Raw genomic sequence first — 19402 nt, forward strand, 5'->3', positions numbered from 1 at the left:
ACTCCCATACAATAATAATGGGAGACTTCAACACTCCACTGTCAACATTACACAGATCAATGAGACAGAAAGTTAACAGGGATATCCAGGAATTGAACACATCTCTGCAGCAAGCAGACCTAATAGACATCTATAGAACTCTCCACCCCAAATCAACAGAATATACATTCTTCTCAGCACCACATCGTACTTAATCCAAAATTGACCACATAATTGGAAGTAAAGCACTCCTCAGCAAATGTACAAGAACAGAAATTATAACAAACTGTCTCTCAGACCACAGTGCAATCAAACTAGAATTCAGGACTAACAAACTCAATCAAAACCGCTCAACTACATGGAAACTGAACAACCTGCTCCTGAATGACTACTGGGTACATAACGAAATGAAGGCAGAAATAAAGATGTTCTTTGAAACCAATGAGAACAAAGATACAACATACCAGAATCTGTGGGACACATTTAAAGCAGTGTGTAGAGGGAAATTTATAGCACTAAATGCCCACAAGAGAAAGCAGGAAAGATCTTAAATTGACACTCTAACATCGCAATTAAAAGAACTAGAGAAGCAAGAGCAAACACATTCAAAAGCTAGCAGAAGGCAAGAAATAACTAAGATCAGAGCAGAACTGAAGGAGATAGAGACACAAAAAACCCTCCAAAAAATCAATGAATCCAGGAGTTGGTTTTCTGAAAAGATCAACAAAATTGATAGACCACTAGCAAGACTATTAAAGAAGAAAAGAGAGAAGAATCAAATCGACGCAATTAAAAATGATAAAGGGGATATCAACACCGACCCCACAGAAATACAAACTACCATCAGAGAATACTATAAACACCTCTATGCAAATAAACTGGAAAATCTAGAAGAAATGGATAATTTCCTGGACACTTACACTCTTCCAAGACTAAACCAGGAAGAAGTTGAATCCCTGAATAGACCAATAGCAGGCTCTGAAATTGCAATAATTAATAGCCTGCCAACCAAAAAAAGTCCAGGACCAGATGGATTCACAGCTGAATTCTACCAGAGGTACAAGGAGGAGTTGGTACCATTCCTTCTGAAACTATTCCAATCAATAGAAAAAGAGGGAATCCTCCCTAACTCATTTTATGAGGCCAATATCATCCTGATACCAAACCCTGGCAAGGACACAACAAAGAAAGAGAATTTTAGACTAATATCCCTGATGAACATCGATGCAAAAATCCTCAATAAAATACTGGCAAACCGGATTCAGTAACACATCAAAAAGCTTATCCACCATGATCAAGTGGGCTTCATCCCTGGGATGCAAGGCTGGTTCAACATTCGCAAATCAATAAACATAATCCAGCATATAAACAGAACCAAAGACAAGAACCACATGATTATCTCAATAGATGCAGAAAAGGCTTTTGACAAAATTCAACAGCCCTTCATGCTAAAAACGCTCAATAAATTCGGTATTGATGGAACGTACCTCAAAATAATAAGAGCTATTTATGACAAACCCACAGCCAATATCATACTGAATGGGCAAAAACTGGAAAAACTCCCTTTGAAAACTGGCACAAGACAGGGATGCCCTCTCTCACCACTCCTATTCAACATAGTCTTGGAAGTTCTGGCTAGGGCAATCAGGCAAGAGAAAGAAATCAAGGGTATTCAGTTAAGAAAAGAAGTCAAATTGTCCCTGTTTCATGACGACATGATTGTATATTTAGAAAACCCCATTGTCTCAGCCCAAAATCTCCTTAAGCTGTTAAGCAACTTCAGCAAAGTCTCAGGATACAAAATTAATGTGCAAAAATCACAAGCATTCTTATACACCAGTAACAGACAGACAGAGAGCCAAATCAGGAATGAACTTCCATTCACAATTGCTTCAAAGAGAATCAAATACCTAGGAATCCAACTTACAAGGGATGTAAAGGACCTCTTCAAGGAGAAATACAAACCACTGCTCAGTGAAATCAAAGAGGACACAAACAAATGGAAGAACATACCATGCTCATGGATAGGAAGAATCAATATCGTGAAAATGGCCATACTGCCCAAGGTTATTTATAGATTCAATGCCATCCCCATCAAGCTACCAATGAGTTTCTTCACAGAATTGGAAAAAACTGCTTTAAAGTTCATATGGAACCAAAAAAGAGCCCGCATCTCCAAGACAATCCTTAGTCAAAAGAACAAAGCTGGAGGCATCACGCTACCTGACTTCAAACTCTACTACAAGGCTACAGTAACCAAAACAGCTTGGTACTGGTACCAAAACAGAGATATAGACCAACGGAACAGAACAGAGTCCTCAGAAATAATACCACACATCTACAGCCATTTGATCTTTGACAAACCTGAGAGAAACAAGAAATGGGAAAAGGATTCCCTATTTAATAAATGGTGCTGGGAAAATTGGCTAGCCATAAGTAGAAAGCTGAAACTGGATCCTTTCCTTACTCCTTATACGAAAATTAATTCAAGATGGATTAGAGACTTAAATGTTAGATCTAATACCATAAAAATCCTAGAGGAAAACCTAGGTAGTACCATTCAGGACATAAGCATGGGCAAAGACTTCATGTCTAAAACACCAAAAGCAACGGCAGCAAAAGCCAAAATTGACAAATGGGATCTCATTAAACTAAAGAGCTTCTGCACAGCAAAAGAAACTACCATCAGAGTGAACAGGCAACCTACAGAATGGGAGAACATTTTTGCAATCTACTCATCTGACAAAGGGCTAATATCCAGAACCTACAAAGAACTCAAACAAATTTACAAGAAAAAAACAAACAACCCCATCAAAAAGTGGGCAAAGGATATGAACAGACATTTCTCAAAAGAAGACATTCATACAGCCAACAGACACATGAAAAAATGCTCATCATCACTGGCCATCAGAGAAATGCAAATCAAAACCACAATGAGATACCATCTCACACCAGTTAGAATGGCAATCATTAAAAAGTCAGGAAACAACAGGTGCTGGAGAGGATGTGGAGAAATAGGAACACTTTTACACTGTTGGTGGGATTGTAAACTAGTTCAACCATTATGGAAAACAGTATGGCGATTCCTCAAGGATCTAGAACTAGATGTACCATATGACCCAGCCATCCCATTACTGGGTATATACCCAAAGGATTATAAATTATGCTGCTATAAAGACACATGCACACGTATGTTTATTGCAGCACTATTCACAATAGCAAAGACTTGGAATCAACCCAAATGTCCATCAGTGACAGATTGGATTAAGAAAATGTGGCACATATACACCATGGAAGACTATGCAGCCATCAAAAATGATGAGTTTTAGTCCTTTGTAGGGACTTGGATGCAACTGGAATCCATCATTCTTAGGAAACTATCACAAGAACAGAAAACCAAACACCGCATGTTCTCACTCATAGGTGGGAACTGAACAATGAGATCACTCGGACTCAGGAAGGGGAACATCACACACCGGGGCCTATCATGGGGAGGGGGGAGGGGGGAGGGATTGCATTGGGAGTTATTCCTGATGTAAATGACGAGTTGATGGGTGCAGCACAGCAACATGGCACAAGTATACATATGTAACAAACCTGCACGTTATGCACATGTACCCTACAACTTAAAGTATAATAATAATAAATAAATTAAAAAATAAAAAATAAAAAATAAAAAATAAAAAACAATTATTTTCTTAGTATTTTGATATTTTGGGGGGATATTGTCTTTATTTCATCTTTTTTTTTTTTTTTTTTTTTTTTGAAGAACTGTTTGGCTGGATATCAAAGCCTCAGTCAATAAGTACGTATTTTATTCTTTCAGTATATCTAATATATCATTCAACAATCTTTTTAAATGTGATTTTAAAAACCCATGAGATCTATCTTAACATTTTTGACTGTACAGTATTGTTAACTATAAGCAAACTATTGTATAGAAAATCCCTAAAACTTTTTATCTTGCATTACTGAAGCTTTATATCCACTGAACAGCAACTCTCCATTCTTGCTTTCTCCAGCCCTTGGTAACCACCATTTTACCTTCGCTTTTATGAGTTTGATAAATTTAGATATTTCATCTAAGGGAAAATATGTGGTATTTATCCTTCTGTGAATAGCTTATGTCACTTAGTATAATGTTTGGAGAATTCATCTATTTTGTAGCTTATGACAAGATTTCCTCATCTTATTGTTAAATAATATTCAAGTGAATATATATATATAACACATTATCTTTCACCATTCATCCATTAGTGGACATTTAGGTTTCTTCTACATCTTGGCTACTGTGAATATTGCTGCAATGAAAGTAGGAATGAAAGCATCTTTTCTAGATCCTACTTTCAATTCTTTCGGGCAAATAGCCAGAAGTGGGGAGCCTGGATCATTTGGTAGTTTTACCTTTAATCTTTTGAGGAAACTCCAGACTGTTTTCCACAGAAGCTTCATCATTTTACATTATCATAATGATTCCCTTTTTACAACATCCTTGCCGACACATCTTAGGTTTTGCTACTTTGATAATAGCCATCTTAAAGGTAATATCTCATTGTGGTTTTGAGCTGCATTTCCCTGATGTTTAGTGACGTTGGACATTTTTTCATATACCTGTTGGCCATTTGAATTACATCCTTGGAGAAATGTCACTCAAGTCGTTTTGTCATTTTTTAATCATTTTCTTTTTTCTTTCTATTTTTTTATTGATTTGTAGAAGTTCTTTATATGTTTTAGATTTTAATCTCTTATCAGATATATGATTTGCAAATATTATTTCCCATTCTGTAAGTTGCTGTTTTACTCTATTGATTGTTTTCTTTGCTGTGCAAAAGCTTTTCAGTTTGATATAGTCCCATTTGCCTATTTTTGCTATTTTTCCTTGTGTTTTTAATGTCATAACTAAGAAATCATAGCCAAGACCAATGTTATGAAATATTTCTATTTTGTTTTCTTCTAGGGGTTTTGTGGTTTTAATTCTTTTGTTTAAGTCTTTGGTCCACTTTGAATCTATTTTTGTATGTGGCGTAAGATAAGAGTCCAATTTCATTCTTTTGCATATGGATATTCAGTTTTCCCAAATTCATTTGTCGAAGAGACTGTCTTTCCCCATTGTGTTTTCTTGCCACCCTTGTTGAACACCCATTAACCATATGTGCATGGGTTTATTACTGAGCTCTCTATTCCATTGGTCTATGTATCTTAATACTGTACTGTTTTAGTTTATTATACTTATTTATACATAGTGTTTTAATTGTTGTGGCTTTAAAATATATGTTTAAATAATGAGGTGTGAGGCCTTCAACTTTGTTCTTTCTCAAGATTGTTTCAGTTATTTATAGTCCTTTGTGGTGCCACATGAATATTAGCACTGCTTTTTTATTTCTATAAAAATTTTCTTTGGGAATTAAATAAGGATTGCACTAAGTTCATAGTTACCTCATGCAGTATGAAAATTTTACCAGTGGCAAGTCTTCTAAAATGTGACCATAAAATACCTTTCCATTTATTTGCGTCTTCCTTAGAAAAAAAAAAAAAGTTTTGTAGTTTTCAGTGCATAAATTTTTGCCTTTTTGGTTAAATTTATTCCAAAGTGTTATATTCGTGATATTATTACTGTAAAAGAGATTGTTTTCTTAATTTACATTTCACATTGTTCAAGGATAGTGTATGGAAGCACAAGTGATTTTTGTGTGTTGTGAAGTTAGTAGATGCAAATTTTTTATCAAACCCATATCTAGCCAACTTAACAATCTTGAAATAAGTAATATACATTAAATTGACAAGTGTAAAATATAAATACATGTTCCAAGATAAATATTTAAGATAAATACATCTTAAAGTATTGAGTGAGAAATTAGCAGATTAAGTTGTTTAGCATAATAAAATGTATTTAAATTAAAACACATTAAATCACTGAATAATAACATCTATTTTTAAGGAAACTAAATATACAAAAAGTTATGCCAAAATCACTGGGAGATAAACTGAAGGAGTAGGAGATGGAAAATTGGAGTAGAGTTGGAGAACACAGAGGGAAAAAGGAGATATTGACCTGTCTAAGTAAGATAATGTGCCATGAAGAATAAGTATGTGGAAAACAGTTTCTGAACCTTAGCTTCCTTTGGGGAATCGTTAGTTTTATAGCGAATACTTAAGACCATGACACTAAAGGAGAACACCTAGGAAGAGAATGTAGAAAACAAATCAAAGTTAAACAAAGTGTATTGCATAAATGAAATATGTAGTGTCTCTGAAGTAAGTAAAACTAATATAGTGTTTTAAGATATTGGAAATACTGAACTGAAATCAATATTCCTGAGAGAGAGTGTGAGATGAACAAAGCAGGAGGTTTAGTTTGTTAACATGGAAAAGCATTGGTGAAGTTGACAATAGCAATTTCAGATAACAACTGGGATAAGAGAAAGAAAAACTAGGAGAAGAGTGATGTCAGGTTGAGGAGAGGAAGTAAAGAGAATATTGACAACTTTTAGCTTTAGGATATAGCAAATACTGAAATAGGGTGATACATGGAGGATAATTATATTTTAGAGGGTGCTGCTGTTTGGCCAGCTTGTAAAATGCAAGATAGTCAAGAAGGATTCACTAAATGAATAAATGCAATTTGATGACCATAGGTAACTAAATTTCAGGGAAGTACATGTCTTCTTGTCAGTTGGACATAGAAAAATAACAGTAAAAATTGAGTTTATACTCCTTATATAATTGGCTTAGTTTATGAGACATTAATATGAAAGTACTGTGTTTTATAGTTTCTCACTTATTTTCTAATTTAGATAAATCTTAACTATTGGAAATATATACCTAATTTTCCTTACTAGATTCACAATTAGAGATAAAATGAAACAAGTAGATTTTGATCCTCTTTCATACAGGTCTTAGAAAAAAAATTATACTGTTTTTTATTTTTGGTTAAGAGCTCTACCTCTCTTTCCAGACTCTGCTTTTTTTAAAGCCCCTTTAAAGAAAATGAAATATCCAATTATTCTGTTGTGAAATAATTATGTGACCTATTCAGTAGCCTAATATTAATTTAGTTAGATGCTTAGAGACTTAAAACTCATTATAGTAATGACTTTATGGGATACACTCTAGTTTCTCCTTCAGGAAAATGTCATTGAAGAAATGGGTTTTTGGTAGTTATGAGAAATATATAGCACATGTTTTCCAGACAAAAGTAATAACTGCCTATTAATCTGAAAACCGTGATCATTGAAAAGAGGACTCACATCATCTCCTTCTACTTAGATTTTTCTTTTCATAAAAAATGGACTCATCAGGTTATGTCAAATAAAATATGGTTTAATTATTAAACTGGTCCTTCACATGACTGAGAAGGTATAAAATATACAGAAATGTTGGTGGGCCTTCCAGTGATGTTGAGATTCCCAAGGTACTTACTGAGAATGCACTCCGTTTTATGATCAATACAGTACTTCCAGAAAGATTTTATCAGCTCCTGCATGAGGCAAATAGAAGTAATTCTTTCCTTCTCTTCTCACTCCTGGCAAGTGTTCATTCACATGCTATAAGATTTGGCATCCTTAGAACCTGAAAGGATCCTTATGACACAGTCTCGTATCTGTTTGGTTTTCACCCCATAGACAATGGGGTTCATAGTGGGTGGTAGGAGCAGATAAATATTAGCTACAATGATGTGGCAAGAAGGGGGGATTGTGTGTTCTCCAAAGCGGTGGGAAAAGAAGGAGAAGAAAGCTGGAGTATAGGAGAAAACAATGGCACAAATGTGGGCAGTGCAGGTATTAAAGGCCTTCTGCCGAGCATCTGCTGAGGAGAGGCTGATCACCACCCGGAGAATCATGGTATAAGAGACTGTGATACACAGTATGTCAAAGCCCCCAATCAGAAGGGCAACCATCAGACCATAGATGGCATTGACCTTGACATTACCACAGGACAATTTGGCTACAGACATGTGGTCACAGTAGGTATGGGGAAGTATATTGCCTCTGCAGTAGGGCAAGCGCTTGGTGAGGAAAGTAAAGGGAATAATGAGTAGTACCCCTCTCAGAAAGGTAGCAAGCCCAACCTTCGCAATGACAGGATTTGCGAGGATAGTTGAATAGCGTAAGGGATAGCAGATGGCCACATAGCGATCCAGGGCCATAAGCATAAGCACCCCAGACTCCATCCCTGTGAAGGTGTGGATGAAGAACATCTGGACAAGGCATTCATCAAATCCAATGTCCTTGAGATGAAACCAGAAGATGCAGAGGGCTTTAGGGATTGTACTAGAGCACATAACAAGGTCAGTAAAGGAAAGCATGGCCAAGAAGTAGTACATGGGTTTGTGCAGGGCATCCTCATAGCGAATGAGGAAGAGGAGTCCACAATTCCCTATCATAGCCACAACATACATAGAGCAGAATGGGAAGGAAATCCAGAGTTGTGTGTCTTCCAGTCCTGGGACTCCATTCAGAATAAATGAAGCTGGTATTAGGTCTGTTTTATTCAGTGTTAGCATGATAAGTCTGGTAGGTTATGAAATAGCTCAAAATTTGAGCTATTTGGGTTTTCCTAGAGTTAGGAAAAAGACAAGAGAAAATATAGGTTATGTTTACTGTCTCCCTCTCCCCCCAACTTTCAAAAATTCCATAATGCATTTTAATGGTCCAACAACAAAATTTCTGAGGAATAATTTTGTTTGTCTGTTTAGTTTTATTGATTAATTTATTGATTCAGTAAAAAATTCTTATTGAGCAGTCTAAGTTTTCAACACAGATGCAAATCAAACATTAATTCTTTTATAAAAAGACATATTCCCAATCTCATAGATTTATAATCAAGTATAATTCTGACTTTTCAAATTTATAATCAAGTATAATTCTGATATTTTTATTAGAATATCTTACTTAAGTATAACTATACTCATCTCAATATAGACGTTATTTTAAAGAAGAGTCATTTGATTACCTCACTGATGATCCAAGAGATGAGATGCTGACTTTTTAATTTTTATTCTTAATGAATGACTGATATTTATTCTTAGGTACTCAGGCACTGTTCAAAGAATTTGGAAATTTTAATTAAGTTATTACTCAATGAAGTTTGGAGTCTCAAAAATTAGTAAATTTATTGGGTGTCTATAGTCAATAATAATTTAATTGTATATTTTAAAATGACTAAAAGAGGGCCAGGAGTGGTGGCTCACGCCTGTAATCCCAGCACTTTGGGAGGCTGAGGTGGGTTAATCACGAGGTCAGGAGATCGAGACCATCCTGGCTAACATGGTGAAACCCCGTCTCTACCGAAAATACAAAAAATTAGCCGGGCGTGGTGGCAGGTGCTTGTAGTCCCAGCTACTCGGGAGGCTGAGGCAGGACAATGGCGTGAACCTGGGAGGCGGAGCTTGCAGTGAGCCGAGATAGCGCCACTGCATTCCAGCCTGGGCGACAGAGCAAGACTCTGTCTCAAAATAAAAAAAATTAAAAAAAAAAAAAAAAACTAAAACAGTATAATTGGGTTGTCTGTAACACAAAGGATAAATGTTTGAGACGATGGATACCCCTATTTACTTTAATGGGATTTTTTTTTTTTTTTTTTTTTTTTTTTTTTTTTTTTTGAGGCAGAGTCTTGCTGTCACCCAGGCTGGAGTGCAGTGGCACAATCTCGGTTGCAACCTCCACCTCCCAGGTTCAAGCAATTCTCCTGTCTCATTCTCCCGAGTAGCTGGGACTACAGACACACACCACCATGCCTGGCTAATTTTTGTATTTTATCATAGACGGGGTTTCATCACATTGGTCAGGTTGGTCTCGAACTCCTGACCTCAGGTAATCCAACCGCATCAACCTCCCAAAGTGCTGGGATTACAGGCGTGAGCCACTGTGCCCGGGCCTTTAATGGGATTATTACACATTGTATGCTTCTATCAAAATACCTCATACACTCATGAATATATACACCTACTATGTGCCCACAAAAATTTAAAATTAAAAAAGTCAATGAAGTTTTGATTCAGTATTTTCAGTTTTCAAGATATCTTTTTTGTTCTTTATGTATCTAGTCAACACAAACTAGAAGATATCCAAATGCATACATACACAAAATATAGAAAGTACTTCAACAATATCAGTAAGAAAAAGTTGCAGGAAGAAACATACACTTCAAAAGAGAAATAAAAGTGCCAATGAACATGTAAATAAGTAGAAACTTTTATATTAATCAGAAAAAAAAGTAAAAATTGTATCTCTCATGACAAAGCACCTTTTTTTGGTGTCTAGTGACATACCAAACTGGACAGCTAAAATGAAAAGAACTAAAAATACCAAGCATTGGCAAAGATGCAGAACAACTGGAACTCTCGTTTACTGCTGGTAGATATGTAAATTAGAACAGCTGTTTATTGGATGTCTCATAATGATAAACATACACACAACCCTCATTGCCATTTCCAATAAAACTATATATATATATGTTTACTAGAATACATCAATTAGAATGCTTATTGAAACATGATTTGTAGTATAGCCTAAACCCGGAAAAAAACTAAATGTTCACCAACATCAAATGGGTAAATAAATTTTTGTACATTCCCACAATGAAATACTACATAACAATAAGAATAAACAATCTATGACTATATGCATAATACAGACGAATCTCACAATATGTGTTAATTTTTTAAGAAATACTTAAAATCATATGTAACACCTTGTGTTCTTTAAATGAAATACAAAAATGGATAAAATTATTCTTTTTATAAAGTGAGAGAGAGTGATAACTGAAAGGCAGTGTGTGGTAGAAGGGTCTTGTGAGTTGCTGGTCATGTTCTCTTGATTTGGTTGTGAGATATACAAGATTCAGGTTGTAAAAATCAATCAACATGTAATTGTATTAATTGTAAAATTGCATATGTATGTCAGAATTTATAATAACAAATATTTAACTGCCAAGAGGATTAAAGGACTTAGTATGTTAAAACATGCTACCACATTTTAAGTGCTCAATACCCATAATTTGTATTTTCTTCTGAGGCTGCCAGCCATTTTGGCAATACTTACAAAAATTAACACCGTAGGAATCACGAGTGCCATCAAATGAACTCTCTTTTGTGCCCCATTAGAGGAGGTATTCATCCTGCCCTCCATTAATAAACTAAACTATTTTAAGATTATTGTCTGATAGGAAATACAGTCACTTGAAAATTCTGCCTTATTGGGTATGATCAAAAGGACAGATCAGATTTATCAAAAGGCAACTTGTTTTGAAAATAGTAGAAAAACATAGGTTAAACTTGTTAATAGGCATGCTCCTCAAGGATGTGTCCTCGAGTCATTACAGAACGTTAGAGTTATACTGGGTGTCATAGGAGCACCTGTGTGTCTAACTGAGACTCAGGAGATGCTCCTAGAGAAGAAGACAGATGCTCTCAGACCTGGAGCATGATTAGAATTCTGACAGGTCAAAGTGGTAGGAACAGCATTCTCTTCTCTTGCTGTTTGCTATTTCCTACTCATATCGCACTGACACTCTCAGCTTTGTGATAGGCAAACCTCTATCTCCTTGGTGCTCCCTTTGCCCACTCCTCTCAAGTATAGCTAATCCCTACACACTCTGCAAGCAAAACCATCATTTAGGAGGTCTCAAATGTCCTTTGGACGTGATAGTGACCCATCCTTTAAATTATTTTAAGATAATGTAGCTACCAACAGCCATGATTACAGGTAATAAATTGATTTGTTCAAATAATTATTTTCTTTAATTATATTTCCCTCATGATATTCTGAAAATCAACTTATATTTAGAAATTCTCCAAAATTCAGTGAAATCACTGATGTAAGCACAGTGTCTGGTAAAACATCCTCAGAGCTGAGCAAATCAAATCTCTCATATTAGATATTCAAAAATGTTAATTTTAAAATAAATAAATAAACAAATAAGTGAAGAAGTGAATTAATCACCTGTCACACTTTATTTTGAGAATTATTAAATTATAATCTAAGTATTATTAGATTGGTGCAAACATAATTGTAGTTTTTACCATTAAAAGTAATGACAAAGCCACAATTACTTTTGCACCAACCTAATATTACTTGGAATGCATAAAAGAAAGCACTAGAAGAAAAAAAAGAGAAAGTTTTACTTAAGATTACCAGAAAAGATAAACAAAATAAGGCATCTCTCTCATAAAGCAGAGAAACAGAATACAAAGTGGAAAGAAAAAAATAAGAAGACAAAGGCAGAACAAACATTGGTTTTGGATATAAAAACAATTTAAATTTCCCATCAAGTTGAAATAATTCCAATTAATTTTTAAAATTATATATGCAGTATAAGATTTCATCAGAATGAAAATTATACACAAACATTTAAAATATATACAAACATAACATTTTTAGATAAACAGTATACCTCATACTTGGAGAGGATATACTAATACTAGGAAAATGAATTCAAAGCTAAAACACTCAAGTCAAGATCACTTTGAGAAGATAAAACACTTAGCATTGTATAATTAAAGGTAATTGTACTAAATTATTTTTTTCCAGGTTTATAAGGTTTTTCTATAATACAAACAATGAAAAACACTTAAATTCGCATTCTCACTTTTTGATATGGAAGGACAACGTCAATATGAGGACTTCCCAAAGTTACACTTACATTACATAGCAGCTTATAAACTAATTTTTAATTTTCTAATTAAGGTAAGTGGATGGTTCAAAAATTGAAATTTTAGCTTTGGAATTTTAAGAAGTGTGTTAATTATTATTTTGTGAAACATCATAAAAGATAGCTTTTTCAATACATGAAATGTTTTTCTTTGACCATCAAAATTACAAGTTTCTACCTTTCAGACAGAATTTATAAACTATGAATTTATATTTTATATTTGTAGTCACCATTATACTTTTCAGATTTCTTACACATACCTCATTTTTCAGATGTTTTACAATATATTATTAAGCAAAATAACTGACATTAATGACAGTGGCAACAATCCATTTATAAAACTACTTTTTCAATAATTTATAAAAATTTATTACAAGCTATTCAATAGGGTCATGATTCTTGTCTCCATCTCACGTTAATATATGGAACAGTATATTAAATGTGATGCTCAATACTTGTTTTGGGTTATACATTGCTTTGTAAATAGCAGCTCAGGATGCACTTTTGCAGCTTCTCTTTGAGTTAAAGTGGCTATTTCAAGTAATGAAAAATGCTATTTTTAATGTCTGCACATTGAATTATGTGCAGAAGGAACAATTACCTGGGTGGAGAAAATATACTTGTAGATCTATATTGAACCTGCACATATCCAAGTATGTGTTCATGGTTCCACTGCATGTGAAATAAGTATCCATGTGTTAGAACTAGATAGAGAAATTAGGGGAAGCATAAATATCTCCTAAACCGAAAATAGAATGTATTTTCTTCTGAGATTACATGCACACTTTCATCTAAATACTAGATAAATATTTTATTAATATTTCCTATATTTTGTTGTTTTAGGTATGACTTTAGCCACTAAAACTGGCTTTATGCTTACACAACAATTTAGTTCCCATCTTCAGCACATTTGCAGAGCTCTCCAAGAACTACATAACTATCTAAGTATTATTAATAACTACAAACATACGCAGTTTCCTTTCTAAAACAAATTTAAAACAGTTTCTACACATCAAAGTTCAATTTCTTCTGCAAAGAAATTTGACTTCACTATGCTGGGGTGTGGAAAGAGTCATTGGAAAAGTAATGTTGATACATGTCATCTTCTATTTAACCTAATTTTTAAACTCTGTAAGCAATAAATTTGTTTTTTGTTGTTGTTGTTCAACCATCTCCAATCTAGTAGACCCACCTTCTCATATGAGTGTTGCTTGTTCCATGTAGATTAGATTTTGCTACTGCAAACAGATGAAACAAAAGTCCTATCTCAGTCTTTCCAGGAAACAACCAAGGAAAATTAGACTATGATTTGGGGGAAGTAAAGGACAGCAGGTAAGAAGCAAGAGTAATAGGTAAGTATTCTCTAGCTAGTCTCTCATTTCTCCTTGTTATGGGGGTAATCCACACTTGACTTCCACCACTAGTGAAAAAGGATTCCCATTTAAATAGAGAAATACACAGGTAATCATAATCACCATAATTCACACTGAATTTTAATGCTTGACTTGGGAAAATAAACGTTTTCCAAAAGAACTCAACCTCACACAACACTTTTTCCTTCCAACTATGTGATTGGAATCAATGACTTAGCTGGAAAAATGATAAACAGCTGAGATATACTCAAAGCCTCTCTTCACTTTATCTTGCTGCCTACAGAAAATAAATTTTGTCACTATCCCCTCTTTTGTATATTTTCAGTACCTTTGTTTCTGGATAGCAGAACAGTGATCTGTAAACAATCTACTCCAGGTGTTAAGAATCTTAGTCAAAAAAAATCACAGTCCTAGAATGAATATATGTCCACAGCCATGAGCCTATAAATTCCTTTATGTCTGAAATATTGAACTGAGCCTTAACGAGAAATATGTCTTATGTGTCCCAATGGGATGTTTAAGAATATCAGAGACACAGATGCTGGTGTGAGAATCAAGTTAACCTCTATGGGAAGAGGAGAAAGAACAAGAACTTTCCATTCTTAGTGTCCAAATAATAATACATATATAAGCAAATAATCCCATATGTGTGTGTTTGTGTGTTAGAGTGTATATATGAGTCAGGGAGAGAATGAAAGTGAACACAAGTTCTTTTAATAAAGACTAGGATTTAATATTTACTGCAGATTAATGTTTTCTTCTTTTCCACTGCCCTGTGGGAAAGGTATCAAAAGCATAGAAGTAGAGAATGTTTCGTTCATTCATAAACTGATCCATTTTCTAAATTTTTTTGTATTAATGTATCATTTTACTTCTTTTAATTAACATTTATTTAGTATACATATGTAACAAACCTGCACGTTATGCACATGTACCCTAGAACTTAAAGTATAACAATAATAATAAATTTTTTTAAAAAACATTTATTTAGAACTTTCTGCTTTCCAAAGCAGACTGGGAACTATGCAAATATGGCCCCAGGTTCAAAAAGTTTATTTTTTTAATAAAATTTTTACTTTTTCAGGTGAGACAAATGAATTATGAATATTTGGGTGTTCTAAAATGTAATCAAAAGTTTAAACTTACTACACTTATACATTAAATTAGGAAAAATTAGAGGAATATACAAACCTTGAAATAATCATCATTATGATACAATAATTAAAAATTTATTACTGCTAAAAATAACTGATTACAATTTATATCCATTTTATGAAGATAAAAATAATAACATATGCTGAGTAACTTGAAAAAATATAAAGGTGTTTATAAGGAAATTAAAAAGTACCCATAGTTCTAACACTTAAAATGAAGTTGTGGTATAGATTTACCTTAATTAAAATCATATATATGTATTGCTATGCATTAACTAGATATGTTTTAACAAAAATTATCATGTTGTATTGTAACATAAATGTTACAATTTTAATTTAACATTATAAAACTAGTCCATTTCAAAACAGAATTGCTATAGCTGATTAAAAGTTCATGTTAGATGTGTGTAATTCATGTAACATAGCTTGATCTTATATATGTAGATCCTTTCGAAAGAAATACTATGATAAGTGAACATGGGTATGATATTTCTATGACATTTCTTACCTGATATTTTCCTCAAAATAAATTTTTATTGTGTATTAGGGTCCCCATTTATTCATGACAATAGTTACATGCCAAGTTGATAAGATCTTGTTGTCTAATTGACATTTAACTATGCTACCATAGTAAGTACACTGGATTTTAAAATTTTACATTATTGGTTTTAATGCATTGTGACAGTAGTTACTTGTACTATTTTCCCTTATTTTTCTTTACAGAGCTGCTTGATGGTATTGAGTGATCTGATTAACAAGAATAAGATCTGGATTGGTTTAATGTTTTACACGTGATTGAGAAGAATAAATATTGTCTACAACTGGGGTGTAGGCTCAGTATATAGTCACAAGAAATGCCTCTTTGGTTAGGCTTACTCACTTTTTGCATTCCTTTTTTAATTGTATAAATTGTAGATGTTTGTCATGTACAACACGATGTTTTGAAACTATATGTATATATATACACACATTGTGGAAAGGCTAAATCAAGCTAACATGTATGTTATGGTGAGAATATTTGAATCTCCCTTATTGTCCAAGAATACATTACATTTCTGTTACCTATAGATATGATGCTGTACAATAAATTTCTTGAACTTATTCCTCCTACATAACTACATTTTTGTTTTATTTTATCCCTTTTTTTTTTTTTTTTTTAGTGAAAAATAGGCTGCAAAGCCTGGTTGGCCTTGAACTTCTGGTCACAAGCAATTCCTTCCCCTTGGAATTCCAAATAGCTGGAACTAATTTTGTAAACTATGACCAATGTATTTCCAACCCTCTCTCTTACCATGAACTCAACATCCCTGGTAGCTGGGACTACAGGTTTGCACCACCACGCCCCTTTTTTTTTTTTTTTTTTTTTTTTTTTTTGGTATTTTTACTAGAGACAGATTTCACTATGTTGGCCAGGCTGGTCTCCAACTCCTGGTTTCAAGTGATCCTCCCATCTCGGCCTCCCAAAGTGCTGGCATTATAGGCATGAGCCACTGTGCCCAGCCTATCTCATATTTTCTTTATCCAGTCATCCATTGATGGACATTTAGTTTGATTCCCTATCTTTGCTATTGTGAATAGTGCTGAGATAATTATACAAATAGAGATATCTTTTTTACATAATGATTCATTTCCCTTATGGTAAATACAGAGTAGTGGAATTGCTGGTGGTTCTAATGGTTCAAATGGTGGTTCTAATTTTATCTCTTTGAAAAATCTCCATACTGTTTTCCATAAAGGTTTACTAATTTACATCCCCACTAACAGTATATAAGTTCTCTCCATGACAAAATCTGGTGTTTATACACATTTTAATCACAGATATTCTGACTGATGTAAGATAATATTTCATTGTGGTTTTAATTTGCATTTCTCTGGTGATAAGCAGTATTCAGTACCTTTTCATATGTTTGTTGGCCACCTGTATATTTTCTTTTGAAAAATGTCTGTGTCCTTTGCCCACTTTTGAATGGTGGTTTGTTCTTGTTGAGTTGCTTGAGTTCCTTGTAGATGATGAACATTACTTCTTTGTTAGACGCATACTTTGCAAATATTTTCTCCCATTCTGTATGTTGTCAGCTTACTCTGTTGATTGTTTCATTTGTTTTGCAGAAGCAATGTCTCATTCATCTATTTTTGTTTTCATTGCATTTCCTTTCAACAACTTACTCATAAATTCTTTGTCTAAATATCCAGAAGAATTTTTCCTAGGTTTTCTTCCAGGATATTTATAGTTTTAGATCTTATGATTAAATCTTGAACCCATCTTAAATTAGTTTTGGCATATAGTGAGAGATAGAGGTTCAGGCTCATTCTCTACATACAGTTATCCAATTTTTCAGCACCATTTATTGAATAGTGTGACCTTTCCCCAGTGTTTATTTCAGTGACTTTGTCGAAGATCAGTTTGTCATAAGTATGAAGCTTCATTTCTGAATACTCCATTCTGTTTTACTGATCTATGTGTCTTTATTTACACCAAAGCTGAGTAAGGACACAATAAAAAAGAAAATGCTGTTACCATGCATTTTGGTTAATATGCTGTTTTGGTTACCATAGCATTGTAGTTGAAGTCAGATAATGTGATGCTTCCAGATTTTTCCTTTTTACTTAAGATTGCTTTGATTATTTGGCTCTTTTTTGGTTCCATGTGAATTTTAGAATTGTTTACTCTAATTCTGTGAAAAATGATGTTGGTAATTTGATAGGGATCACATTGACTTTGCAGATTGCTTTGTGTAGTATGGTCATTATAACAATATTGATTCTTCCAATTCCTGAGCATGAGATAATTTTCCATATTTGTTTGCATCATCTAAAATTACTTTCATCAGTGTATTGTAGTTCTCCTTGTAGATATCTTTCACCAGCATAGTTACATGTATTCCTAAATATTGTATATTTTTTTCTAGATATTGTAAATGAATTTGAGTTCTTGGTTTTGTTCTCTTCTTGATCAGTATTGGTGTATAACAATGCTACTGATCTATGTACTTTGATTTTATGTCCTCAAATGTTACCGATGTCAGTTTTCAAGTCTAGGAGCCTTTTGGATGAGTCTTTAGGGTTTTCTATATATAAGATCATATAATCGGCAAATAGAGATAGTTTGACTTTCTCTTTTTAAATTTGGATGCCTTTTATTTATGTGTTTTCCCTGACTGCTCTAGAGAGAGCTTCCAATATTATGTTGAATAGGAGTGGTGAACATGGGCATCTTTGGCTTGTTCCAGTTGCTGGGAGAAATGATTTCAACTTTTCCCCATTCAGTAATGATGACTGTTGGCTCGATGTATATGGCCTTTACTATTTTTTAAGTATGTTCCCTCAGTGCCTAGTTTGTTAACAGTTTTTATCATAAAGAGATGATGAATTTTGTCAAAAGCTTTTTCCACATGTATTAAAATGTTTGTTTGTTTGTTTGTTTTTGAGACCCAGTCTCACTCTGTTGCCCAGGCAGGAGTGCAGTGGCACAATCTTGGCTCACTCCAACCTCTGCCTCCCAGTTTCAAGCGATCCTCCAATCCTCCTCTCTCAGCTCCCCTAGCAGCTGGGATTACAGTCATGCACCACCATGCCTGGCAAATTTTTGTATTTTTAGTAGAGACAGGGTTTCGCCATGTTGGCCAGGCTGGTCTCAAACTCCTGACCTCAGGTAATCCACCCGCCTCAGCCTCCCAAAGTGCTGGGATTACAGGCACGAGCCACTGGCCCAGTCTTTTGTTTTTAATTGTGTTATGCTCATATGTTAGGCCTCAGGGGCATATGGGCATGCATTTGTTGAACCACCTTTGCATTTGTTGAACTACCTTTGCATGACTGGAATAAGACCCACTTCATTGAGGTGTATTACCTTTTTAATGTCCTGTTGGATTGTCTTGTAGTATTTTGTGAAGATTTTTGTATCAATTCTCATCAGGAACATTCGCCTGTAATTTTCTTTTTTGTTGCGTCCTTACCCGGCTTTGGAATCAGGGTGAAACAGGGATCATAGAATCAGTTAAGGAGGATTACCTCCTCTTCAATTTTTTGAATCAGTGTCAGTATGATTATTACTAAATCTTCTTTATATGTCTGGTAGAATGTGGTTGTGAATTCCTCTGGTCCTAGGCATTTTTTGTTAGAAGACTCAATTGCACTACTTGTTATTGGTCTGATCAGTATTTCTACTTTTTCTTAGTTGAATCTTGGGAGGTTGTATGTTAACCAAAATTTATCAATTTTTTTAGGTTTGCTGGTTTGTACCTG

General features: G+C 34.1%; 1 protein-coding gene across 1 annotated transcript; it reads right to left on the reverse strand.

Moving 5' to 3' along the window:
* Window positions 1-7278: 7278 nt before the first annotated feature.
* LOC105468597 (olfactory receptor family 52 subfamily N member 4) lies at window positions 7279-8994 on the reverse strand. Its single transcript, XM_011718794.2, has 2 exons — window positions 8932-8994; window positions 7279-8535 (listed from the first exon to the last, which is right to left on the reverse strand). Exon 2 carries the CDS (start codon window positions 8480-8482, stop codon window positions 7517-7519), a length of 966 nt encoding a protein of 321 aa, XP_011717096.1. The 5' UTR covers window positions 8483-8535; window positions 8932-8994; the 3' UTR covers window positions 7279-7516.
* Window positions 8995-19402: the final 10408 nt, after the last annotated feature.

Source organism: Macaca nemestrina, chromosome 12 (assembly GCF_043159975.1).
Source record: "Macaca nemestrina isolate mMacNem1 chromosome 12, mMacNem.hap1, whole genome shotgun sequence".
In the NCBI taxonomy this organism is placed as follows: Eukaryota; Metazoa; Chordata; class Mammalia; order Primates; family Cercopithecidae; genus Macaca; species Macaca nemestrina.